At 49.7% G+C, this 27,561-nt stretch overlaps 1 protein-coding gene across 3 annotated transcripts; it reads left to right on the top strand.

The window, feature by feature from the left end:
- On the top strand, positions 588 to 27,436 carry SGK2 (SGK2, serine/threonine kinase 2). Of its 3 annotated transcripts, XM_013968877.2 has the most exons (15): positions 593 to 822; positions 6,383 to 6,626; positions 7,933 to 7,992; positions 8,545 to 8,594; positions 9,062 to 9,119; positions 9,328 to 9,411; positions 10,515 to 10,646; positions 11,981 to 12,093; positions 12,267 to 12,303; positions 13,387 to 13,473; positions 17,411 to 17,506; positions 18,448 to 18,603; positions 21,711 to 21,800; positions 24,190 to 24,396; positions 27,017 to 27,436. In XM_013968877.2, exons 3-14 carry the CDS (start codon positions 7,957 to 7,959, stop codon positions 24,352 to 24,354), a joined length of 1,104 nt encoding a protein of 367 aa, XP_013824331.2. In that variant the 5' UTR covers positions 593 to 822; positions 6,383 to 6,626; positions 7,933 to 7,956; the 3' UTR covers positions 24,355 to 24,396; positions 27,017 to 27,436. The 3 variants fall into 3 exon arrangements, with proteins under 3 accessions (XP_013824330.2, XP_013824331.2, XP_005688621.2); XM_013968876.2 differs by lacking the exon at positions 21,711 to 21,800 and having other exon boundaries at positions 588 to 822; XM_005688564.3 differs by lacking the exon at positions 593 to 822 and having other exon boundaries at positions 6,544 to 6,626; positions 10,518 to 10,646.

The following is a 27,561-nucleotide window of genomic DNA, read 5'->3' on the forward strand; positions in this document are numbered from 1 at the left end:
CACGGGTCTCCACTCAGACAGGGTGCTCCTCCCAGGTCGGTGCCCAGGCAGTGCCGGGGCAGGTGAGCTCTCGGCCCAGGATTTGGCTCAACACAAGAGAGTGCCAGGAGTATCAGGTTGTTGGGCTGGCACAGTGGGCAAATGAGCTGTTCCTCCCCAGATGGATCCACGATTGAGCTAATCAAAGAGGTTGGTGGTGCCCATTAGTGAGAACGGTGCAAAACAAGCACCTTCCTTGGTCAATTTCTCAGGCTCTAAGCAAAAGGGATAGTGACTCTGCTAATGGAATCAGGGAAGACTGCGTAGAAAGAGTCCGTATTTCAGCAGGGCTTCAGGTGGAGTTGGTGGGGGCAAGATTTCAGAGAATGAAATGGGACAGGGACTTAATGAATGAAATGTTAAAGGTACTTCAGAGCTCCTCCCTGTTGGGCAACATCACTCATTCACACAAGGTTCCGGGAGCTGGAGTCACTTGCCCAAGGTCACACAACGTGAGTTGTGCTGTACCTTTTAAAAGACGGTCCCCAGGGCAGGGCCCGGTGGAGGAGCCAGTGGGCACCGCCAGCATCGTGATTCAGGTCCAGTGGTTAATTAGTAACCGGAAAGCCCGGTAGCCAGTGCCCAGCCAGCAGGGCTGAAGGTTGAACTTCAGCTGGTTTGGGAGCCCGAGGGAGTGGGTGACAGGTCGCTCCTGCCCGGGAAGGTTGTTCGAGCAGTCAGGATTGGGTTGTGGGTCAGAGGGACCATGCAGAGAGACTGGAAGGCATTGCTGGGTACGGGGCTGGAGCCCAGGACCTGAGCTGGGACCTAGTTTTTTTTCAGGTGAGTGACTCTGCCGTGAGCCGGACACCTCCCTGCTAATGTGTTTGTCTGCCAAAACGGGAAACTAGTTACCTAGCTAATTTCCTTCCTAACTATCGTATTGACTTCCTTTCCTTTCTGACACCCTCCTCCCCAACTCCTTTCCTTCATTTTTCCTTCCTATCACTTCCCTCCCTTCCTTCTCCCCTTCTTTCCTTCCTTCCGTCTCAACTAATTCTCTACCTGTGCTGCCTAATTTTCTTCCTTCCTGACGAATCCATTTCATCCTTGCTTTCTTCCAACTAACTTCATTCCTTCCTTTTTTTAATTAAAAAAAAAAGTTTTTTAATGTTTGTTTATTTTAATTTCTTGGCGGTGCCATGCAGTATGTGGGAACTTGGTTCCCCAACCAGAGCTTGAACCTGCACCCCCTGCTTTGGAAGTGCAAAGTCTTAACCACTGGGCCACCAGGAAAGTCCCCCTTCCTTCCTTTTCTAAATTCCTAACTTCTCCCTGAAATTCCAGACCATGGGCTTTAGCATCAGACTGGCTGGGTTCAAATCCCAGTTATATCATTTGCTGCCTAGATGTCTGAGTCACATCACTTCACTTCTATGTGCCCGTTTCCTCCTTTTCAAAACAAGAATGATGAGAGTTCTTAACCCATGGCACTACAGAAACAAAATAAGACCAAAGTGGTATGTAATGTCACTGGCATGTCATTGCAAGGCATTGGCAAGCGGGCTTATAAATGAATAAATGACAGTAGAGTGAAGACAGTGTAGCAACAGAAGGGGGCAAAAGGAAGGGGGCTAGGGTTCATGGGTTGGGGGTGGTCCCATGAAGCTTATGGGAAAGGCTGGTGAGGACAGATGCAAAGGGTTAGCGGAGCAGACCTGATTGGTTGGTTGAGAGAGTGTTCTGAAAAGAGGGAACTGTATGAACACCACCCCCCCATTCCCACTGCATCCAACAGGTCCAGGGAGACAAGGGCAGGGACATGGAGTGAGGGGGCAGAAGGGTGCACGTCTCGGCTGGGGCAAGTTAGAGGAAGAAACAGGCTTGAGGGCTCTCAGAGGAACTTGGAGCACCTCCCGAGAGTTTGCAGGGGTCTCTGTAGGTCTAAAGAGCTGGGAGAAAATGCTGATGCTCATTCAACCTCTGGCCAGGAAATCAGAAGGCAATGCTGCAGGAGAGAAAGATGCTGAGAACTGCTCAGATGTGGGCGTCACAGTCAAGGTGATGGGACAGTGTGGTGGTGGGCAATGAGCCTGTCAAAGTTCCCACCAGCACTTAGTACCTACATAGTAAATGAACAGCAACACCTTCAGAATTTTTACATAATGGTACAAAGATAAAAAGATAACCTAACCCCACTGTCACCTTGGGTCATGTCCCTCCAGCCTTTTTTTGGTGGTCATGTGCATTGTGTCTTTATTTTCTCAACAAAGTCACCTACCATTGTTCACCGACCATTTGGAAACCTGCTTTTTTGCCTTGGCATTGTATCACATATATGTTCCCATTTCCATTTCCATAGGCCAATATGTCATTTTTTAACTGGTTAATTTTCCAAATTATAGACGTACTCTAGTTTATCTTATCAATTCATTCCTCGATTTATTAGTCACATATGTACTGGGCTCCAATCCTATCCCAGGCTCTGATCTGGATGACAGAGATTCAGAGTGAATAAGAGTAGTCTTTGCCCTTGCAGAGCCAATGTTCAAGTTCAAGACAAAAAATAAACAATCAAAGCATTGTAAGATAAGGTGTCAGAGAGTGATGTGTTATAAAGTAAAATATAAAGCAAAAAAATGTGGATGGGGAACTGGTGGGACTGGTATTGCAGAGTGTTCAACCATTCCGGTTTGCCCAGGAGTGTCCTGGTTGAAACACTGAAAGTGTTACATCCTGGGAAACCCCTAACCAGGACAATCAGTCATGGAAAGGGCCTCTGGGAGGTGATGTTTGAACAGAGACCTCTGTGATATGAGTGGAAGGCGATCATGCGGATGTCTGGAGGAAGGGTATTCTAAGCACAGGGAAATGTAAGGGCAAGGGGCAGGAGGTCAGAGGGTGCTCCATGTGTCTGAGGGACAGCAAAGAAGCCAGGCTGGAGCATAGTGAAAGGGAGCTCCTGGAGACCAAGGAGGAGAGGGAGGTGGGAGCCAGGTCACGTGGGATCTCGTAGACTGCGGTAAAGATTGGATTTTAATCCTGAATTTGGTGGCAAGTACACTGGAGTTTTTGAGCAACAAAGTCACATGATCTGACGACCAGTTTTAAAGAGTCACTCTGGTTTTTGGAGAAGAAAGATTGTAGAGGCTCAAGTTAGAAATAGGAACACATTGGGAAAGTGGGTGCGATAATCCATGCAAGTGATGATGGTGGCTCAGGGCCAGGTGGGTGCAGCAGTGGCGTCTGGATATATTTCGTTTCGTTCATTTGTTTGTTTAGCATACATTTGCTTTGCAGTGTTGTGTTAGTTTCTGCTGTATGATGAAGTGAATCAGCCATATGCGTACATACTCCCCCTCCCCCTTGGACCTCCCTCCTGCTACCCCCATCCCACCCATCTGAGTCATCACAGAGCAGCAAGCTGAGCTTCCCGTGCTTTTTTATAGCCCGTGCCCACTAGTTTTCTGTGTTACACATGACGGTGTATATATGTCATCCCAATCTTCCAGTTCCTCTCACCCTCCCCTTCCTCCACTGCGTCCACAGGTCCACTTTCTACATCTGTGTCTCTAGTCCTGCTCTGCGAATAGGCTCATCTCTATCATTTTTCTAGATCCCACATATATGCGGGATTTTGAAGGTAAAGTCTAAGGTGATTTTATGGTGTAGTGGTGGATTCAGGGGGAAGGTGCAAAGTTTCTGGGATGAATTTCTAGTTGCTGGTTCGAACCTTTGAGTAGGTGGAAGTACCGTTACGGAGATAGACGTCAATGGAGGAGCAGGCTGGGGAGAGTGGAAAGAATGAAAGTCAGGACTTCTGTTTTGGACATGTTAAAACTGAGGTGCCTCTAGACCTCTAACTGGTGAAGTGTCAGAGAATCCAGAGTCAGGAGTGTATCAGAACTAGAGAGATGAGTTTGGGAATTGTGGAGTTGAGTCGACACTTAAATCCGTTTAACTGGTTGCTGTCAACTGGGGAACAAGTATAGAGAAAGGCCGGGCCAGTGTTTCAGGGTTAAAAAGAGGGAATGCAGTAGAAAAGATTGAGAAAAAAGCAGATGGTGAAGTAGGAGGAAAACCAGCAGATCCTAATGCCAAGTGGGAAAAGGGGGTCATATCCTCAGGACACTGAATGACATGAGAACGAAGAATTCATCACTGGCTCTGGCACGTGGACATTACTGGTCTATTCTTTCGGGGGCCTGTTGGGATAACAGCCTCTTTGGAACAGCTCCAAGAGAGGAAAGGAGGAAGGAGTAGGAACTGAGTCCAGACAACAATTCCAAGGAGTCTAACTGCAAAGGGAACATGGAAATGGGACAGTCTCTCAGGATGCAAGTCCCAGAGAGGGAACTACTACAGTCAGTGAGTATTCTGATGTGCCCTAAGCTTGGACCTTGAGGTTACTATTATTTTCATTATTGTTTTCCTGTTCTAAGCAGTGCTCCTAAATGAAGGCTGCATCAGGGTCTTGTCATTGAAAAGAAATGACCTTGTTCTGGGCGTTATGTTTTGTCAACATAATATCCTGCCCATCTGTGTGTTGGTTCAACATTTCCATTTTCTTAAAAAATGAAAGGCTCTGATACTGTTCACTTGGGTTTCTTGGATGACTCCCCCCACCTACGTCAAAGCTCACAGAAGACCCCCCACCCCAAGGCCATTGGGCTCAGGTTCCTTTCTGACGAGCCCCCTTGGCCCCAGCTCCACAGATCCCCACACTGTGGTGAATTACAGAGGTCTGAGTGTGGCATGTGGTAGCCACACAGAAAGTTCCAGAAGAGCAGGGGCCGTGTCAGGCCCTGTCAACTCCTTCATTCCCCAGAACACCCCATATAACCTCCTGGAGAGAGGAAGATACCCTGTGAGTGCCTGATTATTGCACCAGGCCATCATGCACCAGGGTGCCACTGGGACCCTGCTTCCTGGTGATACCGACCAGGGTTCTTGACCTTCACAATTAATAGAAATTGACCAGAGACCAGGCAAGAAATTCAGACAGGGGCCCCTGTTGCAGCAGGGGGAGCAAGAACAAACAATAGATCCTCTTGCTTGCTCACTCCCTGAGTGGGGGACAAGCTTGTTCCCTGTATGGGTGAGAGTAGGGGTGTGTCCAGGGCTTTCATGGTAGCTCAGCTGGTAAAGAATACGCCTGCAATGCAGGAGACCCCAGCTCGATTCCTGGGTTGGCCAGATCCCCTGAAGAAGGGATGGGCTACCCACCGCAGTATTCTTGGGCTTTCCTGGTGTCTCAGACAGTAAAGAATCTGCTTGCAATGCGGGAAACCTGGATTTGAACCCTGGGTTGGGAAGATCCCCTGGAGGAGGGCACGGCAACCCACTCCAGTATTCTTGCCTGGAGAATCCCCATGAACAGAGGAGCCTGGTGGGCTACAGTCCATGGAGTTGCAAAGAATCGGATGTAACAGGGCGACTAAGCACAGCACAGGGGTGTGTCCAAGGGTCGTGCTGAAAGAGTAGCTTTAGGTATCTTGCCCCCACCCTTGAGTGGTATTGAGTGAAGGAGGCATGCATAGTACCCGGCTTTTGCTCCAGGCTCCTCAAAAGTGGCAGTTGGATTTTTTGGTCTCTTTATATCCTTTGGGTTCAGAAATTTGCCCCATCTGCCAATGCACACAGTTATTTTTAGCCCCATACAGTTTCTTTGTATTTTGCTGCTAGAGGAGAGGTGTGTCCAGGTGCAAGGATTGCAGCACTGCAGAAAAGAGTGCCAGGTCCCAGTCCTGCTCCGGAGACAGCAGTCAGAACCTGGAGGGCCATGGGGAAGGGCCCCTAAGTCCAAGTGTTCAGCAAAGACCAAGGCCAGGCTGACTGAACCAGACACCCAGGCCCTGAAGCACCTGCAGGTTCTTGGGAGCCAAAGTGCTCCCAGGTCTCTGAACTTCATCTTCAGCCCCAGATGGTCAGCAGTGGGCCTGGGTAGGCCCCAGGGAACATGTCTCCTTCCAGACAGGCCCCCTACACACACACACACACACACAGACTCACCCACACATACAGACTCACTGATAAACACCAATATGGACACAGATCCACAAAGACCAGTCACACATATGTATTCATAGACACACACACATGCACACAACATGTTAACATGTATAGAGGTACACACTACACTACGCAGAGACTCATTGAAGCACATCGACACACAGACCAGTCACCAATGTACAGACGCACCGACAAAATCACACAATCACACTGATACACAAATACCTTGACATGCAGGGACACACTGATACACCAGATAGACACACATCTCTGCATGAAACGCCTGCACACACACCCGCACCCCGCACAGTCATGTGCATTCCTACAAGCCCCAGCATCGCCCCGGCTCTCCTGCAGCTGTCGCTCATGCCCTTCTACCCACACCCCCCAGGGGGAGGCGATGTCCCCGAGGGAACAGAGGACTTCGGTCCCTTCTTAAGCCCTGCTGGCTCCCGCGTGACATCAACCGCTCCCTCGCCGCGGCCTGGAGTTCCAAGCTGGGTGCCGGGGCCGGGCCGGCGCCAGGCACAGACACTTCGGCCCTTGTTGGGAGAACAGAGAGGGCTTCTTGTCCACTGTCCACCCTCCGGCTCCCACCGCAGCTTCTCCCAGCAGCCTCTCTGCAGGCTGTGCAGGTACGTGGGGCCGGGGAGGCAAGGGCCTGGCAGAGGGGCTGTCAGGGCCTGGCCAGGAGGGGTGTGAGCTGCAGGAGCATGGACTCGGGGCACTGGCTGAAGCCAGGCTGCGCTCTGTATTTGGCTCTGCGGCTCACCTTCTCAGGGCTCCATGTGGCTGGGCCTCCCGGAGCAGCCTGGACGGGGAAAATTCCCTTGCTTCCCCTGTGGTCACTTTCTCAGCTCCTGAGAAGACCAGGGGGTGGTTGCCCCAGGGCCCCCTTATAAAGATGGGTGGTCTCTACGGCAGCCTGGGCCCCGCTGCAGACCAAAGCTGTTATCTCAGGAGGTGCAGTACCCAGCAGTCCCCAAGAGCAATCTCAGTTTCTGCTCTTGACTTTCCAGTCTAGGGTGGGGCTGTGGGGTCCTGGGCCTGCCGAGCCAGGGCCTGGACATGTGAGCGTCCTCCACCTGCTCCTGGCTGCACAGACCGCTATTCATACTCCCCATTGTTTCATCTCAAACAGACACAGCCAGGGGCTTCCCAGCTGGCATTAGTGGTAAAGAACCTGCCTGCCAATGCAGGAGATGTGAGAGATGTGAGTTCGATCCCCGGGTCAGGAAGATCCCCAGACGAGGGCATGGCAACCCACTCCAGTATTCTTGCCTGGAGAGTTCCAGGGACAGAGGAGCCTGGAGGGATACATACAGTCCATAGGGTCACAAAGAGCTGGACACGACTGAAGTGTCTTAGCTCGCTTGCTCGTGGGTCTGTTCATGATTCTGGCCCAAGGTCCCCAGGGCAGCTGCCCCTCCAGGGACATTAGGCAGAAGTCCTTGTGGCTGAGACATGATAGTCAACACAGCGCCCAACCCAGGGCTCTCTCTAGCTATCCAGGGTGGCAACATGCCTGTATGGGGTCCAGGGGAGCTCAGCTTGCCCCTCACAAGCTGTGGGACCCTAGGCAAGTCCCTTTCAAGGCCTCAGGCTCCCCACCTCTGAAATGGGAGGAAGAGTCCAGACTTTATGCCCTGCAGGAGTCCTTCCAGCCTTGGCCTTTCCAGACATCGGAGCTGCCCTGGCCATCCCCAGTGCTTGAAAAGATTCAGCCTGGGAAGGGCCACCCCTGACCGTTCTCCCTCCTTCCCTCCTGAGATGTCTGACTGGAGAGGCTGGGCCCAGAGGACATCATTTCTTGTCCCAGGCAGGGATTGCTGGCCTAGAGCAGGTGCAGGGAGTCAGGCAGGGGAGGACAGAGCACCCTAGACAGGCGACACTAATTCCCCAGCAGCACCTCCCTCATCCTGCTCCTTCTTGCGTCCCCAGAGCGTGCCTGATCATTGCTACACCATGGACTCAAGCCCAGATGGGACCCCCAGTCCACAGGTAGGTGGGTCTTGGTTCTCCCAGTCACCACCAGGGGGCTCCCTTCCTCCCAAAGCCAAGGAAACCCAGGGAGGTCCTCATCAGCCAGGTGAATGGTCCCAGGACTGGGGCGCCCACTGGGATCACTGTGAGCTCATGGAATCAGGCCATTTGCAGGGTAAAGAGAAAAGACACTTGGGCAAGAGCTTCAAGAAGTAAGTGAGGTGGAAAAATTATGAGGTTGGCCCCAAGGTCACCTGTATTCTTGCGCTGGCGGGGCTGCCTCTAAGTCCTCCGATGGCTCTTTTCTGGGTCTCAGTTTTCTCACCTTCACATTTGGTACAACAGTCAGCAGCCTCCCAAGGCTATCATGAGAAGCAGGTGAGATGTGGATGGTTGGGTGGGTTGGTAGATGGATGGAAAGAAGGAAGGGAGAAAGGGACGCAGGAAAGAAGGCAGGCAGGCTAGCAGAGATGTTGGAAAAGGGAGCAGGGCTTGGGCCAGGGGGAAGGGAGGAGGCCAAGGAATCGGGACCCTCTGATCTTAATCACCTCTTTCTTTAAATATCTTTAGCCCCCGAGGGCCAATGGGAATATCAACCTGGGGCCTTCTGCCAACCCAAAGTGAGTTCCAGTCTCTCAATCCCTTCCTTCCCTGGCTCCCCTCGCCTTGGGAATACAACCCAAGTTCTCTGATTCAGCATCAGGATCCTCTGCCATCTGAGCCCAGGACCAGTCCCCAGCTTTATCTCCCACTAATTCCCCAGTCTCTTCTCATGCTGAGCCCTGTGGCTGGAATATCCCCCCAAAGCCTGCATTATTGGCAGCCCCCCACCCTCCAGGTGCTTCTCTGTCTTTAGAGGCCAGAGTCCTTGTCTTCTATGCAGTTGTGTTTGGTTCTTTCCACTTCTTGCCTGTTGTTTACTCCATTGTGAGATCCCCAGAGGCAGAGGCCAGTCTGAGAAGATCCTCTTGGCTGGAAAAACATGGCCTTCTCCAGCTTCAAAGTTAAAGAGAAGCCCTGATTTGAACTAATGTACCCTGTTTCCCAAGCTGGCAAATGCTGACCCGTGTTCCTTCCTCTTACCCAGTGCCCGGCCCACAGACTTTGACTTCCTCAAAGTCATTGGCAAAGGAAACTATGGGAAGGTGAGTGACCTGTGAGCATGGGAGACCCGGGTTTCCCCCCTTTCCAGCCCCTTCCACCCCCTGCTGTCACTCACGTGTGCAAAGTGGGAGCTTACAACCTGCAGAATCGTGGGCACATGGCTGGAACTGGAGGTCTGCACCACCATCAAGAAACCCAAAGCCCAGAGGAGTAGTCACCTGTGGGTTCTGCATTTGTCCTCCTGCTCAGGTCCTACTGGCCAAGCACAAGTCCGACGGGATGTTCTATGCAGTGAAGGTGCTGCAGAAAAAGTCCATCTTAAAGAAGAAAGAGGTACCAAGGCTTGGGCCCAGGCATCTCCTCTTCTGCCTCTTGACCCCCAGTCTCAGGCGGCTTCCAATGATAGGTCCAACTCTGAGCGTAGAGGTGATCGAGTGCAGGGGGGCTGGGTGGGATGCTGGCCCCTCTCCAGGAAGGCAGGCTAACCGCCTCACCTGGAGGGCCTGCAGGTTGCCCCGGCCCGGCCCTCTGCCTTCCCCTGAAGATCCAGGGCTCCATGGCAAACCAGTCTTCAGCCCTGTCAGTGCCAGCCTCCCCACCTGTGCAATGTGGGGGTCACACTTCAGCCTCGCCAAGGGCCCTTCAGGCCACAGCCTTCCGGGAGTTCTAGATGCTTCCACTGACTTGAGTCTCTTTAACACCAACTCCATAAGAAGGACAGCAGGCCCCGAGGAAGGATGGAATGTCAAGTCAGAGGACTCAGTAGAGGGAACTAAGGTTAAAAAGGAGCTCACGGGTCAGGTCTTGCTGAAGGAGGCGGCCTTGAACATAGGCTTTTGATGATCTGAAAAGAGGGCGTCCCGGCAGGGGAACAGGAACAGAGGCCTGGATGTGCACAGTGCCTGCCTTCTTTTCTCTGAGAGCTTGTCCTTGGAACTCACCTATTCAGTCATCTTGCAGCTTTGTTGAGACTTCCCTGGTGGCTGAGATGGTAAAGAATCTGCCTGCAACGTAGGAGCCCGGGGTTCAATCCCTGGGTTGGGAAGATCCCCTGGAGAAGGGAATGGCAATCCACTTCGGTATTCTTGCCTGGAGAATTCCATGGACAGAGGCGCCTGAGGGGACTACAGTCCATGGGGTTTGGTGAAAGAATCGGACGGGACTGAGCAACTAACACTTTCACTGGGTGAAGGGGGCAGGGAATTTGGACCCAGGGCTGGAGCTGCACCCAGCTGCACTGGCGGGGGATGAGGTGGACCACGCAGAGCCCTGAATGCTAGGCAAGGCCCCCCGGGCTTGGCTCTGAGGGCAGTGAGGAGCCATGGTGGGAATTTGAGCAGGGTGGGTGCGCGGGTGGTAACGCGACCCGTGTGTGTGTGTGTGCACGCGTGCACATGTGTGTGTGCATGCGTGTGTGTGTGTTGGTAACTCCGCAGCAGAACCACATCATGGCAGAGCGCAGCGTGCTCCTGAAGAACATTCGCCACCCCTTCCTCGTGGGCCTCCGCTACTCCTTCCAGACACCCGAGAAGCTCTACTTCGTGCTGGACTATGTCAATGGGGGAGAGGTGGGTGACCCGGAGCTCTCCATCCCATGTGCCCATGGTGCACCAGCTTCTGGAATGATCTCCCCTCATCCTTACCACAGACCCATTTTGCAGCTGAAAAGCCCGAGGCTCAGGGAGGTAACTCACTGGCTCAAGGCTACCCTGCATGCACTTGGCAGAGCCAGGATTTGAAGGCAGGTCTGTCTGACTCCCAGCCATTTTCATTTCTTGACTCCCACGCAAAGCTGTCCAGAATCCCTTCACTGGACCTGGGAAAGGGCAAAGTCAGAGGACCTCTGTGGTCAGTAGTTCTCATTTTACCCATTTTACACCACAGACCACTGCATGGGAGTGAGCAGTCCTCGTGGTTGTGATCTGGGGCCACCTGGTGACCCAGAAGCGCAGCTGGGAAATGCTGGGCTCCCTCCTCTGTCTCTCTGAGCAAGATGGCCCTTCTGAGTGACCCCAGATTTAACCTATGTGACCTCATGCTCTTTAGCCTGATGCCAAGAGGGAAGTTTTGTGTCCTCCATTCCTAAATTCCCTGGTGGAGGTGTGAAGGACTTTTCTTTGCCAGTAAAATATACCAAAGCAACTGGCCCAGGGGCAGGTCTAACCTGGGCTCAGTTTGACCATCGTAATCATTTTATCATGTGGGTTAGAGGAAAAGCACATGTCTGACCCACCCAGGTTAAAATCTCAGCTCTGCCAATGATAGTCCATGACCTTGGGCAAGTCACCTGGCTGCTCTGACACTTCCAGTTTCCTTTTCCACGAAACTGGCCTCCTACTTGAAACCTGGAAGGTAGTCAGGAGGATAAAAGAAAAGTAGAGATATATTCGGAGAAGGCGATGGCACCCCACTCCAGTACTCTTGCCTGGAAAATCCCATGGGCGGAGAAACCTGGTAGGCTGCAGTCCGCGGGGTCGCGAAGAGTTGGACATGACTGAGCGACTTCACTTTCACTTTTCACTTTCATGCATTGGAGAGGAAAATGGCAACCCACTCCAGTGTTCTTGCCTGGAGAATCCCAGGGACGACAGAGCCTGGTGGGCTGCCGTCTATGGGGTCTCACAGAGTCGGACACGACTGAAGCAACTTAGCTAGCAAGCAAGCAAGCAAGAGATCTGTTAGGGTGCGGCTGGAGCCTGGCACACAGTAGGGGCTCCATTCTTGTTAATTCACCTTTCCTGCTGACACTTTGCCAGCTCTGTAGGGCGGGGGCCGGCATGCCCTTCCTTGTATGAGGGCGTTGTAGCTTAGAGAGGGGGTGACTTGCCCATCTGCCTCCAACCCTGCATCTGAGGAGCTGGAGCCCCCCAGGAACCCGCTCACATGCCTCCTCCCCCTCCAGCTCTTCTTCCACCTGCAGCGGGAGCGCCGGTTCCTGGAGCCCCGGGCCCGGTTCTACGCCGCCGAGGTAGCCAGCGCCATTGGCTACCTGCACTCCCTCAACATCATTTACAGGTGAGGCCTGCCTGTGGCTCAGAGCCAGGCCTGGCCCTTCCGCCCCGACAGCCGGGGGTGTGTGTATCCCTAGATCCCAATGAAATCCCGGTGAACCTGGTCCTTCCTCTGCCCGAGGAGGAGGGCCAGCGTGGCTTCAACATCACAGCGCCCTTTCCTTTCAATGTCTGCAGGGACCTGAAACCGGAAAACATTCTCTTGGACTGCCAGGTTGGTGTGTGTGTATGTGTGTGTGTGTGTGTGTGCGTGTGCACACCTAGTTGCACATGTGTGTGGTGTGCCCATGAGTATATGTGTGTGTGCATGCATTGTGCATGCATGCATATGGCTAGGGATGCATTCAGGTGTATGTGTGCAAGTGCACATGCATGTAAATGTTTGTCGTGTGTTCATGGGTGTACACGTACTCGTGTGTTCATGAGTGTGTGTATGAGGCCTGTGGTGGGGCAGGGGTACTGTTACACAGAGGCTCGAGGATTTTGCAGTCCTTCCATGTCTTAGACTCAGTTCCCTGGAAATAGACTCTGAACTGGAGTGTAGGGTGCAAAAGGCTATTCGGGAACACTCTCAAGAGCTCCACATTTAAGGGTGAGAGGCAAGTTTGGGCAGAGGAAGCAGCACGCCTGCACTGCTCACGCCTGCTCTGCTCACACCTGCTCTGCTCACACCTGCTCTGCGGTTGCAAGTGAGACCTCAGCTGGTCTTCCAAGGGGGGTGCACCCCAGCTGGGATGGTTGTCTAGATCTCTTCCAAACTGAGGCAAGGATGCAGGCATGTGCACCACTGTACTGGCCAGTCATCAGATGAGGACTGCCCCTTGAGAGGGGGCATGACTTTGGATGAGGGCAATGGTCCAGCATGGAGGATGGGCAGGACAGCTCCCATCCCCAGAGGGGATCTGGGCAGAGCCTGGCAGTATCCACTCACATCACGACCTCCACCAGCTACCCTCTCACCCAGCCACAAAGTGTGTTTGCTCTCTCGGTCCCCTGTCCTCTGTTAAGGGGGCTGCTGTCACCAGGCCCCCTCAGCAGGGACATTCTGGAACTGCTGGGTGTGGACGTGAGTCTGTGATGAGCTGGGGGCAGACAGTGCGATGCCGTCTCCCCACCCCTGTGCTGTTGTTGGCGTCCAGGTTAGAAGCACAGAGTGAGTGGAGCCTCCAGCTCGGGCTTGTGCCAGGGAAACAGACCCCATGGCCATGCCCCGGGTGTGGCATCTGGGCTTTAGGGTTAGACCTGGTCATCCCTTTGGCTCAGATCACCTCCCACACCTGCCCTCCCTCCTCCACAGGGACACGTGGTGCTGACAGACTTCGGCCTCTGCAAGGAGGGTGTGGAGCCCGAGGAGACCACATCCACGTTCTGTGGTACCCCTGAGGTAAGCTGAACCTCCTGGGAGGGCGGAGGCAGGAAGTGGGAGAGGCCACAGCGCCTGACTAGAGCCCCCAGGTTACAGCAGAGGGGCTCACTCCTTCCCCCAAGCACTTCCCCTGAGCTGACTGCACACAGAGCCTTGGTTTCCTCATCTGTGTCATGGGGGGACCAGCTCTGGGGGCTTCTGGGACCTGGCTTGTGAACCCCTGCAACAGTGCTGTCTAACAGAAATAGGAACAGAAATGCAAACCATATATGCAGTTTTTAAATTTCCAGCAAGCCACACTCAAAAAGAAACAGATGAAATCAATTTTAATGATGTATTTTATTTAACCCAACATATACAAAAGAGTGGGTTTCCCAGGGGGCTTATTGGTAAAGAATCCACCTGCCAATGCAGGAGACGTGGGTTCGAACCCTGGGTCCGGAAGATCCCCTGGAGGAGGAAATGGAAACCCACTCCAGTATTCTTGCCTGGAAAATCCCATGGACAGAGGAGCCTGGTGGGCTACAGTCCGTGGGATAGCAAGAGTCAGACACGATATTGTAGAGAAATTGTCCTCCAATAATTGCATTTTGTTCTATACTTCTCAATATTGTACAATTGTAATCTTTGATGATTTTTAAAAACACCACACACACACACACACAAAAACATCATGCGAGACTTCCCTAGTGGTCCAGTGGCTAAGACTCTGGGCTCCCAAACAGTGGGCGTGGGTTCGATCCCTGGTTAGGGAACTAGATCCCTTAGGGAACTAAGACCCAATGCAGCCAAAAAAAAAAAAAAAACCCAGCATGTTAAAAAAAAATGTCAGACATGACTTCGCGATTAAACAACAGCAATACAAAATAGTATCATGTCAATATACAGTCAATATAAAATTGTTGAAATACTTTGTTTTATTTTTTCTAAGTCTTTGATCCGGTGTGCGTTTTACACTTACTGTCCCTCTCAGCTTAGCTCAGCCACATTTCAAATGTTTGGTAGTCACACGTGGCTAGTAGTTACTGTGTTAGATAGCACTGCCCTGCAGGGTGAAGTCCGTGTGCAATAGGAGGCCCTGGCCTGACCTGACAGTTAAGATCAAGTGTAAAGATACCGATCTCCCTCCTTCTTCCAGCCACTAAGAGCCTGGGGGGTTAAAATTTGTGAATCTCAGCAATCATTCATACTTGTCTCTTTGTCCTGCCAAGGCCTCCCTGCAACATTGGGGTTAAAAGCCATTCCTTAAACTTATACCAGCGTTGAACCTTGGACCTTGATCCCAACGGGGTTTCCAGCTGCTTGGACAGATGTCTGGGTCGGGGGTGGGGGTCTGAGGCTGCAGGGCTGGCGAGTCCTCTCGAGCTGGCATGGCCCAAGACTTTAGCTTTTGTTTTTTTTTCCATATGCTTAAGCATCTGGGTCTCAGATTTCAGCTGAGCCTCCTCTGTTTGGTTTTAGGAGAGCTGGTGGACAGATGACCTCTCTAACCAGGAGTAGTTTTCTGTGTTTGGGTCTGGGAGGGTGTTCGCTGGACAGAGCTGGCCTCCCAAAGCCCTGCCAGCCCAACCATCCCTTCCTTGGCTACTGCCAGGAGCAGATGGATCATGTAGGAGACATGTGGCTCTAACAGGTCATCTCTTCCATGACTCAGGCACTGCCATGGTGCCGGGGAGCACAGACAAGAGATAGATCACAGTTGCTCAGTTGTTCACAGTTGTTTAAGGGCCAACACATATATTAGCAGGTGTCTTTTTTATGTGTGTGTGGCTGCGCTGGTTCTTTGTTGCAGCATATGGGCTTTGTCTAGTTGCAGTGAGGCGGCTTCTCTTGCCGCAGTGTGCAGGCTCAGTTGCCCTGCAGCATGTAGGATCTTAGTTCCCCCACCAGGGATCAAACCCGTGTCCTCTGCATTGGAAGGAGAACTCTTAGCCACTGGACCATCAAGAAAGCTCCTCGCCTATGTCCTTAACATAGTCCTTAGGGAGAGATTCTGCAGTTCCATTATGTGGGATAAGGACACCAAAATTCTTGGAGGTTCAACAACCTTCTTGGGATCATACATTCAGTGGGACTCAGTTCAGTTCAGTTCAATTCAGTCGCTCAGTTGTGTCCGACTCTGCAACCCCATGAACTGCAGCATGCCAGGCCTCCTTGTCCATCACCAACTCCCGGAGTCCACCCAAACTCATGTTCATCAAGTCAGTGATGCTATCCAACCATCTCATCCTCTGTTGTCCCCTTCTCCTCCTGCCCTCAATCTTTCCCAGCATCAGGGTCTTTTCAAATGAGTCAGCTCTTCGCATCAGGTGGCCAAAGTATTGGAGTTTCACTTTCAATATCAGTCCTTCCAATGAACACCCAGGACTGATCTCCTCTAGGATGGACTGGTTGGATCTCCTTGCAGTCCAAGGGACTCTCAAGAGTCTTCTTCAACACCACAGTTCAAATTCTTCGGCACTCAGCTTTCTTTATAGTCCAACTCTCACATCCATACATGACCACTGGAAAAACCATAGCCTTGACTAGACGGACCTTTGTTGGCAAAGTGATGTCTCTGCTTTTTAATATGGTGTCTAGGTTGGTCATGACTTTCCTTCGAAGGAGTAAGCATCTTTTAATTTCATGGGACTAGGTCTGGGTAACTCCCTGCCCCTCTCCACACCCATGGAGTCTCTCAGCGTGGCTTGCTCTGTTGCTGAGGCCTCTTTCCTTGGTGGTAGAGACCCCAGCCTAAGAGGTTCCCAAGCCCTTGGGTCTGCAGGAAGCACAATTCTGCCTACGGTTCTCTACTTGTGCGAGGTGCAGATACATAGCATGTATTCAGCTGTCAGTAGGAGCTCAAATGCCACCTCCTCTTTCCTGACTCCTTTCCATCCCTCCGTTACTAAGGTTACCTGTGCAAATATGGGCCACACCGACTTATATTTCATCGGTGAGTCTTCCAACTGCCCTGTGAGTATCCCCAGGGCTTTCCTAGTTCCAAGACATCACTTGGATGCTTTTGAGCAAATTAAAGGCACTCCCTTTGGGCAGACTAATTAGAAAACTTTTCCCGTTTATTTATTTTGTATTTTATTTTATTTGTGGCTGCTGCTCATTACTGCGCATGGGCTTTCTCTAGTTGCAGCAAGCAGGGGCTACTCTTTGTTGTGGTGCTTGGGCTTCTCATTGGGGTGACTTCTCTTGTTGCAGAGCCCTGGCCCTAGGGCACATGGGCTCAGTAGTTGTGGCATACAGTCTTAGTTGCCCTGTGGCATGTAGGATCTTAGTTCCTGGACCAGGGATTGAACCTGTGTCCTCTGCACTGGCAGGTGAATTCTTCATCACTGGATCACCAGGGAAGCCCCAAGTTTTCCCTTTAAACATATGTGAGTTTCTGGATGGGGATTCCTAAGTGCAGCTAGTGGTAAAGAACCTGCCTGGCAATGCAGGAGACATAAGAGATGTGGTTTGATCCCTGGGTCAGGAAGATCCCCTGGAGGAGGGCATGGTAACCCACTCCAGTATTCTTGCCTGGAGAATCCCATGAACAGAGGAGCCTGGTGGGCTACAGTCCATAGGGTCACAAAGAGTCAGACGTGACTGAAGCAGCTTAGCACACATGCACACAAGTTGCCAGATACAGTCTTGTACTAGGGTTGTGGTTTGGTGAGTTGATCACAATCAGGCTTGCAACCCCCTTTACCCCTTTGGCTGGTGCTTTTGTGTGGCGCACGACATATACATCTGTACAGGGCAGTCCAGCCAGATTTCCTCCACGTCCTCAGCACACTGGCAAAGGGTCCTGCATGAAGCAGGTCTTTGGTGAACTGATGCTGAACGAACACATGCACAGCTAAGTAAATATCACAGAAGAATCAGCTTCTGGTGATCTTTTCCTCCAAGTGCCTCGCTTACAAATGGGGAGATGGAAGCTGAGTGTCTTTCAAATAAGTGTGTTTTCTCTCAACAGTACTTGGCTCCAGAAGTGCTCCGTAAGGAGCCTTACGATCGGACAGTGGATTGGTGGTGCTTGGGAGCGGTGCTCTACGAGATGCTACACGGCCTGGTGAGTGGGGTAGAGCTGAATCTGGAAGAGATGGGGGGGTGGATCTCTCCCTTGTGTGGCCTCAGGCTCCTCAAGGAGTTGAATGAGCCACCTCTTCTCTACAAGCTCAAAAAGGGTGATGCAAACATGGATACAAGGATACAGTATATTTTTTTCAATAAAGTCAGTTCCACACTTTATAATATACTATCTCATGTGTTACTCCTTTGGTGCCTCAAAACAGCCTTTGGACGTGGGCACTGCAGGAAATGGGGTTGTTATTTTGTGTGTGCTAGCCGCTCAGTCGTGCCCGACTCTTTGTGACCCCATGGACTGCAATCCACCAGGTTCCTCTCTCCATGAGATTTTCCAGGCAAGGATACTGGAGTGGGTTGCCATTTCCTTTTCCAGGGGATCTTCCCAACCCAGGGATTGAACCCGGGTCTCCTGCACTGCAGGCAGATGCTTTACCGACTGAGCTACAGGGGAAGCCCCTGAGAGGGAAACTGAGGCTCAAAGAGGTCACAGTCCTGGGAGGTGGTAGAACTAGCCCCTGGATCCAATCCTAGACTGCCTGTGCTTCTCATCTGAAGAATGACAACATGTCTCATAACCATCATATGAGGCTGGAATAAAATGATGATGAGAAACTGTTAAGTTTGGAAAGTGCGAAGTTGGTGCACAAGCTTGATTAAGAGCCGTGGGATAGAGGGGGCACCGGGAGAGGTCCACAAGCCTCACGCTGGAGGGGAGAGACTTCTCGGCCTTCCCAGCAGCCTCTCCGCTGTGCTGGACGCCCAGAGGCCTCTGTCTCTCTCCACTCTGCCACGTGAGCCATGGTGCAAGACACAAGTCTGGCTGAATCCTTTCAGCTGCACCCCCGCTTTGCTCCAAGTGTCTCTGAGAACTGTGCCCACTTCAGCATGGATGACCCTCCCATCTCTCTGCCTCTCTCTCACCAGCCGCCCTTCTACAGCCAAGACGTATCCCAGATGTACGAGAACATTCTGCACCAGCCGCTAAGGATTCCCGGGGGCCGGACGGTGGCCGCCTGCGACCTCCTGAAAGCCCTGCTCCACAAAGACCAGAGGCAGCGGCTGGGCTCCAAAACAGACTTTGTAGGTGACTTGCCAGCAGAGCGCTGGGCTCTCAGCCTCCTGCTGAGGCAGCCCAGAAGCAGTGTCTCGCATCCAGCAGTTCCCTAGAGCCAGGCACTGCTAATTCACCTGTTCAGAGATTCATAGCTGCTGCTGTTTATTTCCTTCAATCTAACACTTCTAGTCAACCAATATTTATGGAGCACCTATTATGTGCTGGGCTGTGAGCTAAATGCTAGGGATTTGTTAGACTGGGTCTCTGCCCTTAAGTTTATGAGGTAAAGGCAGACACACAAACATAAATTATTACAGAGTGTGACTATGCTAAGAGGCCAGACAAGAATTCAGGCAAGGCTTTATTGGGATTTGTGTGGTAGGATGAGGGAACAGAAACAAGTAATACGTGCCCTTGTTGGCTCTCCAAAGAGGGCGGACTGATTCATTATATGGGGTGAGGGTAAGGGCAGATCTGGGGGTCAGGCAGGAGAAGTGGCTTAGGTAATCTGCCCACCCCCTTGGTGGTGTTGCATGCAGGGTTTATGCACGGTACCCTGCTTTTTCTCCCAGCACCCGAGAAGGGGCAGTTGGTTTTTGGCTTTTTTGTTTTGGCTAATTTGTCTCAACTGCGCATGCGTGCAGTTCTTTTTCATCCCTTATAGCTTCTTTGTATTCTGTTGCTGGATGAGATATTTCTCTGGGTGTTTGTCTAACTGCAAGTACAAACACTCTGGTAAAGGATCCCAGGTTCCAGCCTGTTGCAGAAAGACATGAACAATGAACAGAGATAGACAATAATGGGGGAAATTCACGCTGGCGTGGTCAGGGAGGACCTCTATGAGGAGGTGAAAATTGAGCTGAGATTTGAAGGACGGGAAAGAACTGGGAGGAGGCAACCCAGACACAGGGCACAGTGTGTGCAAAAGTCCTGCAGGAGGAGCAAGGCAGGGAGAGATAATTAGATGATTGATTAATCAGTATATGCTGAGCAGGAGAGTGGAGGCCGCAGGTTAAGTTTTGACAAATTCCTCTGGCTTCTGTACAGAGAGCAAACTAAATTGCTTTTCATAAATATCTGAGCACTTCCCCCTTGCCAGGACCCAGGCTGGACATCTGAATAGAGAGATGAAGAATTCACAGTCTGTTCTCCAAATAAGTTCATGGCTTTAAAAAAAAAATAGAGCAAAATTTTAAAAATAATCGTACATTCTCTACTCAACAAAAGGTCATTTGGATTTATAAGAAGATCACAGTACTTTTCTCCATAGAAGTTTGTTCTTCTAGCATAGTAGTTGAGATTGCATGAACTGTGAGACAGACTGCCTGAATTCAGATCCTTTCTCCACCAAGCACTCAGTTCCGTTCAGTTCAGTTCAGTCGCTCAGTCGTGTCGGACTCTGCGACCCCATGAATCGCAGCACGCCAGGCCTCCCTGTCCATCACCATCTCCCAGAGTTCACTCAGACTCACATCCATCGAGTCAGTGATGCCATCCAGCCATCTCATCCTCTGTCATCCCCTTCTCCTCCTGCCCCCAATCCCTCCCAGCATCAGTCTTTTCCAATGAGTCAACTCTTCACATGAGGTGGCCAAAGTACTGGAGTTTCAGCTTTAGCATCATTCTTTCCAAAGAAATCCCAGGGCTGATCTCCTTCAGAATGGACTGGTAGGTGCAGGATAAATGGCTTAACTTCTCTTTGCTGTTGTTTAGTTGATAAGTCACATTCAAGTCTTCTGCAACCGCAGAGAATGTAGCCTGCCAGGCTCCTCTGTCCATGGAATTTCCCAAGCAAGAATACTGGAGTGGGTTGCCATTCCCTTCTCCAGAGGATATCTCACGTCTCCTTCTTGGCAGGCAGATTCTTTACTGTTTGAGCCCCCTGGGAAGCCCCTGCCTTCTTCTTCCCATCTATAATAACAGCACCGAGTTTGTAGCTCTTGTGAAGGTCAAATAACATAAGCAAACACTTAGGCTAGTGCCTGCTGTGTAGAAAGTGCTTTTTAAGTGTACAAACTATCCTATATGCCAGATACCATGAAGTTTAACATTTAAGGCTTCTGCCTACCCATCCCTGGACAGTTTAAAGAAAAGGCTTTCATGAAGACAGGTCCCTCCTTCCCAGAGGAAATTTGCATCTTAAAAGAATGTGGCTTTTAAAATAAGATATACTTTCCCATAGATCAAGATTCAAAGGATATTCAGAAAAAGTCCCTTCAGCTGCCTAGTTTTTAAAATTTTGAGGCAACAAGTGTTACCAGTTTTGTGGGTATTCTTCTAAAAATAGTTTGGATCTGGCTTGTTAACAATTCCCCAGGGGATTTAGATACACAGAGTTAGAGAATCATTCTTTGAGAGACATAGAGAGAAGGAGGGCTCTGCTGGAAAAGGCGAAGTTTTTGTCAACATTAGTTTGGATTAGGAAAGAAGCGATGAATCATGCCCAAGGCTGAATCCTTAATTCTGGATCTTTACGAAACTGCAGCTTTTCTTGGGGCTTTACTTCTCAAATCTTCCTTGAGTGAGTTGATTTGGTCTATTTCTCTGTCTAGAATTCTGGAAGAGGAATCTCCCTGGTGGCCCAATGGTTGGGACTTCCTCTTCCAATGCAGGGAATGTGAGCTCAGTCTCTGGCTGGGGAGCTGACATCCCACATGCCTTGCAGCCAAAAAAACCAAAACATAAAACAGAAGTAATATTGTAATAAATTCAATAGAGACTTTTTTTTAAAAGAATGTATTAAAAAAAAAAAAAAAAGAATTCTGGAAGAGTCAGGATGCACTGAGAGAGTGGAGTAAGATTCCCCAGGACCCTCCAACAGCAGTTTCTGATGTCTTGTTCACTGACAAACCTCTACAGCCTAGTATGGTACAGGGCAGGTGCTCAATAAATAGCTGTGGAATAAACAGATGCTACATGGAAAAGATCTGGGCTTGAGATAACGGCTAAGGGGCGAGGTCTTACTGCAGACACTCCTTTGTTCCAGGAAACCAGCCATAATGGCAAGTTACCTTCCTAGTAAAGATTTTAGGGCTGGAAAACCGGTTGCCAATACAGTTGGATCTCTGAGGCATGTGGGGTGGGGTGGGAGTGCCAATGGAGAGGACTGCTATTGATCACCTTCTTCCCACAGCTTGAGATAAAGAGCCATGTATTCTTCAGCCCCATAAACTGGGATGACTTGTACCACAAGAGGCTGACTCCACCCTTCAACCCAAATGTGGTAAGAGGCCATCACGTTCTGGCTTCTGGGTTCCCAGGATTGGTGGAAGCTTGGAGGCTACCTGGGGAGGGTATCCTGGCCTGGGCTCTTCCTATAGATGGGAGAACCGAGAGCCCAAGAAGCTCAGTGATTTGTTCAAGCCTACCCTGTAAGCCAGAGGCAGAATTGGGTCCAGAACCCGGAAGTCCTGACTGCCAGTTCAGCTCTGTATGAGGAGCCAGGTTGCCTCCCTTTACTTTCAATACCAATAACCCTCATCACAAAGCACTTTACAGCTTTTAAAGTGTTCTGTGTCATGGAGCACACCCAGACAGAGCCGAGTCCTGTGACGATTTTTTTCCTTATGTTTAGCTTTCTTCCTGGTAATAAAAATGACATTTATTTATTGTAGAAAGTGTGTAAAACAGAGACATTTAAATCGTCATGGAGAGGGACTTCCTTGGCAGTCCACTGGTTAAGACTTTGAGCTTCCGGGCAGGCACAGGTCTGATCCCTGGTCAGGGAACTTAAGATCCTGCGTGCTGCACAGCACGACCAAGAAATAAAATAAATTTAAAGCATTAAGGAGAAAAAGCGTATTATCTCACCACCCAAGAGAAAGCACGCATCACTGGCATGTTTCTTTCAGATCTTTCTTTCTGTTTTTGATGTAGGTCATAGTTCATACACAGATACAGATATCATCTCCCCCAACATAGATCATAATTCATGTATAGATAGATCTCATCTCCTCCCTGTTTCTGCTAAAACTATGTCATCATTTTCCTAAGTCACATGAGACTATGATTTTAAGTGGCTGTATATTTCAACCCTATGTGGGTAATATAATTTATTCCACCATGTTCCTAATGGTGAATTTTAGGTGATTACCACTTTTTCTTTATCATAATGGATTAATGAATATCTTTAAGTTCATGTCTTTGTCCAGTTATTTTTTAATTAAATTTTTAATTGGAGTATAGTTGATTTACAATGTTAGGCTAGCTTCTGCTGTAAAGTGAAACAGTCATACATATACATAGATCCACTCTCTTCTAGACTCCACTCCCATATAGGTCATTGCAGAGCACTGAATAAAGTCCCCTGGGCTATACAGTAGGTTCTTATTAGTTGGACTTCTCAGACAGTAAAGTGTCTGTCTACAATGCGGGAGACCTGGGTTCGATCCCTGGGTCTCGAAGAATCCCTGGAGAAGGAAATGGCAACCCACTCCAGTACTGTGGCCTAGAAAATCCCACGGACAGAGGAGCCTGGTGTCCATGGGGTTGCAAAGAGTCGGACACGGCTGAGCAACTTCACTTTCACTTTCTTATTAGTTATTTTTCATATAATAGTATGTATATGTCAATCCCAGTCTCCTAATTTATCCCTCCCCATTCCCACTGGTAACCAAAAGTTTGTTTTCTATGTCTGTGAGTCGATTTCTGTTTTGTAAATAAGTTCATTTCTATCTTATTTCAGATTCCACATATAAGTGGTATCACATATTTGTCTTTCTGTCTGACTTCACTCAGTATGACAATCTCTAGGTCCATCCATGTTGCTGCAAATTGTCCAGAGTTCTGAGTATTTCAAGATGGATTTCAGATGGGGAATTACCAAGTCAAAGAATGTGAATATATTTTCTTTTTTATTGTTGAGGTATAGCTAGTTGGGGCTTCCCTCATAGCTTGGTCGGTAAAGAATCTGCCTGCAATGCAGGAATCCCAGGTTCGATCCTCTGGAGAAGGAAATGGCAACCCACTCCAGTATTCTTGTCTGGAGAATCCCATGGACAGAGGAGCCTGGTGGGCTACATTCCATGGGGTCACAAGAGTTGGACACAACTTAGCGACTAAACCACCACCACAACCACAGTTAGTGGACTTACAGTATTATTTTAGTTTCAGGTGTACAGCATAGTACCTCGATATCTGTACATATGATACTCCATACAGAGTTACTATAAACTATTCACCATGTTCCCTGTGCTGTCCATTACCTGCTTGTAACTTATTTGATACCTAGTGGTTCGTGCGTCTTAACCCCCTTCACCTGTTTTGCCCTTCCTCCCGCCCCCTCCTCTCTGGTAGCCACTCATTTGTTCTCTGAATCTGTTGTGCACTTTTTTTAGGTTCTTGATTCACACTCTCTTCATGTCACAATCTACCAGCAGCGTATGGAGGGCTGATGTAGAGCAGGCAGGGGACCAGGCAGGTAGAGGAACTGGTAAATGGTTAATGGACCTTGTGGAATATGATGACCGGTGCAAATGCATGAAAAAATGACAGTTGAAGAAGGATGACCCTGGGGCACTCAGAGGGGAGATCTAACAGCTCTCTCAGGGCTCTGGGCTCCTTTGGCAGCTCTGACCCAGTGTTCCGTCCTCATCATTGGCTTCTATTCACAGGCAGGACCTGCTGACTTGAAACACTTTGACCCAGAGTTCACTCAGGAAGCTGTGTCAAAGTCCATTGGCTGCACTCCTGACACCATGGCGAGCAGCTCTGGGGCGTCGAGTGCCTTCCTGGGATTCTCCTATGCGCCGGAGGATGATGCCATCTTGGATTGCTAGAAGAGAAGCTCCCGTGCAACCATCAAAGCCAGCTTGAAATCTGTAAGGAATTACCTTCAGCTGTTAGTCACAGAAGCCCAAAGTTACAATGGCTTAAATAAGATTTCCGCCCGCCCCGCCCAGCACATAAATGAAGGATGGCGTTAGGTGATCCAGGGCTGGTACGACAGGTCATCAGAGGCTTTCTGTATTTCCGCTGTCATTCTTGGAAAGTGGCTTCTACTATTAGGATTATTATATTATCCTAAGATGGTACTGGAGCTCTAGCCACTGTTTCTGGGTCCTGGGCAGGAAAAAAGAGGAGGAAAGAGCAAAAGGGTACCTTTACAGAGCTTCCCGAGAAGCCCCACCCAATGACTTCTGCTTGCATCTCACTAGCCAGCCACCTCACCTGCACTGGAGGATGGGATATATGTCCAGTTAACTGGGCACATGACTCCCCACAATAACGCAGGGGTTCTGACACTAAGGGAGAAGGGAAAATGTTGGGTAGGCAACCAGCACCTCTTAACCAGGGGATCTCTTGGTGTTTGGATTTTGATCTCAATGTGTAAAATGACCAAGGTGTAACAAGCCTATAAGGTGTCACCCAACATCCACTTTTTTTCCTATGTCAATGATGTCTTTCTTTGGGTGGGGGGTATCGCACATTAGATTTGTCTGCCTGGCATCTTAACCCCAGCCTATAGTCAGGGAATCTCCTATTTTATGAGCCATGATGGGAGGCAATTCACTTCCTCCAGTTATCTGTAGCTGAAAATGCTAGACACTAACTTTCCCAGCCTCCCCTGGAGCTCGGGCCAGGCATGTGGCCTCAGGATGCACCTGTTATCAGATTTCTGGCTCAAGGAAGGAACTGGGAGCTCTCTTTCATGTGGTTGCTGTGATAACAAAACCCACAAAACTGAGTTCCTGGTGTAGAAGTGGCAACGATGCTCTTATTGGCAGCACCAGTTTCCCTATCACATCCGTGCTGCAGTGTCATCCCTGGGGATCCTGGGTTCTCCCTCTCTAGTTTTCCCAATGATTTTGAGAGCTTCTGATACTGTTAATCACTCCTTTTTTTGCTTAACCCATTTTTGACCAGAGACGTGTTGGTATATCTTTTGTCACCTGCGTGTTATTGACAGGAGATTGTATCAGTATCAGTTACAAAACAAATCGCCAGCCACAGGTGTTAGTTTCTGCAAAAATCCTGTGGTCAATAGAGTTAACTGGTCAAAGTCAGCTTCAGAACACCTGCCTACTCTGATCCAGTTTCTGTGCTAGACTTTTTCATGTCTGTTACCAGTTTTCATCCAAACGACCCAAACAGATGTTTTTGTTCACTTTTTTCCAGATCTTAATTTCACTAATGCTAATTTGCCATGGGCCATAAGATACATATCTGTGGTATGTACTAAGAAAGAAAAAGTATTGCCAGTTAAAGTATGGCAAATCAATTATAAGGTGGATCGCACTTCAAATATGTAAAGAGGTGAAAAGTGTCCTTCCTAGAGTAGGAATCTCCTTTTTACCCATGAAGAAACAAGAGAAGCTGTACCTTTCCTAGAGGTCACAGAGCTAACAAGGGCCAGAGTTGGGACTTGGAGCCATATAAACTGACTCTGGGGCTCTCACATGTAACCTTTGTGCTGGTCTGCCTCTCACTCTGGCTGTAGGTCCAAGCAGCTGCTGCTGCTGCTAAGTCGCTTCAGTCGTGTCCGACTCTGTGCAACCCCATAGACGGCAGCCCACCAGGCTCCCCTGTCCCTGGGATTCTCCAGGCAAGAACACTGGAGTGGGCTGCCATTTCCTTCTCCAATACATGAAAGTGAAAAGTGAAAGTGAAGTCGCTCAGTCGTGTCCGACTCTTCGCAACCCCATGGACTGCAGCCTACGAGGTTCCTCCGTACATATGAATTTCCAGGCAAGAGTACTGGAGTGGGTTGCCTTTGCCTTCTCTGAGGTGCAAACAGAGTAACTGTCAAAATCTCTAAGCAGAGCCAAGCCAGGAACTGGCTGGAAGAAGCCAGGTAATGGGAAACGGGGTCTTCCAAGAGGAGGCATTCAGTTGGATGCTCACGGTCTGAGCCTGGATGCCAAGTTAATTCTCTGTTCCCTTTTCTGTCTCAGATGGAAAAGAATCCGCCTGCAATGCAGATCTGGGTTTGATCCCTAGTTTGGGAAGATCCCCTGGAGAAGGGAATGGCTACCCACTCCAGTATTCTTGCCTGGAGAATTCCATGGACAGAGGAGCCTAGCGGGTACAGTCCATGGGGTTGCAGAGAGTCAGGCAGGACGGAGCACCTAACACTTTTTACACAACTCTACCTCATATACCTCTGTATGCTTGTCAAGTCTAGGGCCATAGGGAGCCCAGGCAGGGTCTGTACAGACCTAGTGATTAGCCATTTCTAAAAGCAATTCTGACCGGACAAAATGTGAGCATGTAACACACATGAGTCCAGGACACCCTGCACTTGTTTGATGGATTTTATACTGCCTTATTTTGGTGAAGAAATCTTTTCACCGTAGTTCATCACCTGCTTCAGGGTGGTCTTATTAGCTGGGGAAAAGAGGAGAATTTTCATTCTTTTCAACATCAGTGTGTGCTAGTGATTTTATTGGCTTTTCCTTTTAACTCAGTCCCACTCTTTGCCTTACATTTTTGTTTACCCAGCGCCCTGCCCCAGGAATTATGGAGGATGAAGCTGGAAGACCATGGAAAACATTGATGACACCACAATGACCTACTGGGGATCAAATCTGGGTCAAGGAGAGCTAGTTACCCTTTGACATGTGCTGAGAATTCTGAAAGAAACATTCTGATTTGATTTCCATCTTAATAGTGTCTGCTAAGAGACAAGTGTGGAACGTGATGAGAGGCCAAAATTCCCCCAACTTCCCAGAGCAAAAAGCGAGAGCGCTAATCATCAGAAATGGAAATAGTACTGTCAAAGTACACAACTTGCTATGAGTTGTGAAACACACAAAGGTTCTATCTGTTCTAAGACTGTAAAATCACTAAATGTTCACAGGAGAGAAAATAAAAATGAAAAATTATGAATATTCATTAAAAATGAATATCTGTTTAATATCAGATTTGTTCACACCTGTTTATTGCGCACATTCAGAGCTTCATATGCATCATCTACCATATGCATTACATCAGCATTTAGAAATTATTAATCTCACTTTACAGATAAACACTCACTCAGAGATATA

Source organism: Capra hircus, chromosome 13, assembly GCF_001704415.2.
Source record: "Capra hircus breed San Clemente chromosome 13, ASM170441v1, whole genome shotgun sequence".
Lineage (NCBI taxonomy): Eukaryota > Metazoa > Chordata > Mammalia > Artiodactyla > Bovidae > Capra > Capra hircus.

Coding starts and splice junctions, on each gene's coding strand:
- SGK2 (XM_013968877.2), top strand. CDS start 7,957: ATGGACTCAAGCCCAGATGGGACCCCCAGTCCACAG. Junction 10,647..11,980: donor ACTATGTCAATGGGGGAGAG/GTGGGTGACCCG, acceptor CTCCCCCTCCAG/CTCTTCTTCCACCTGCAGCG. Junction 13,474..17,410: donor CGTTCTGTGGTACCCCTGAG/GTAAGCTGAACC, acceptor TTCTCTCAACAG/TACTTGGCTCCAGAAGTGCT.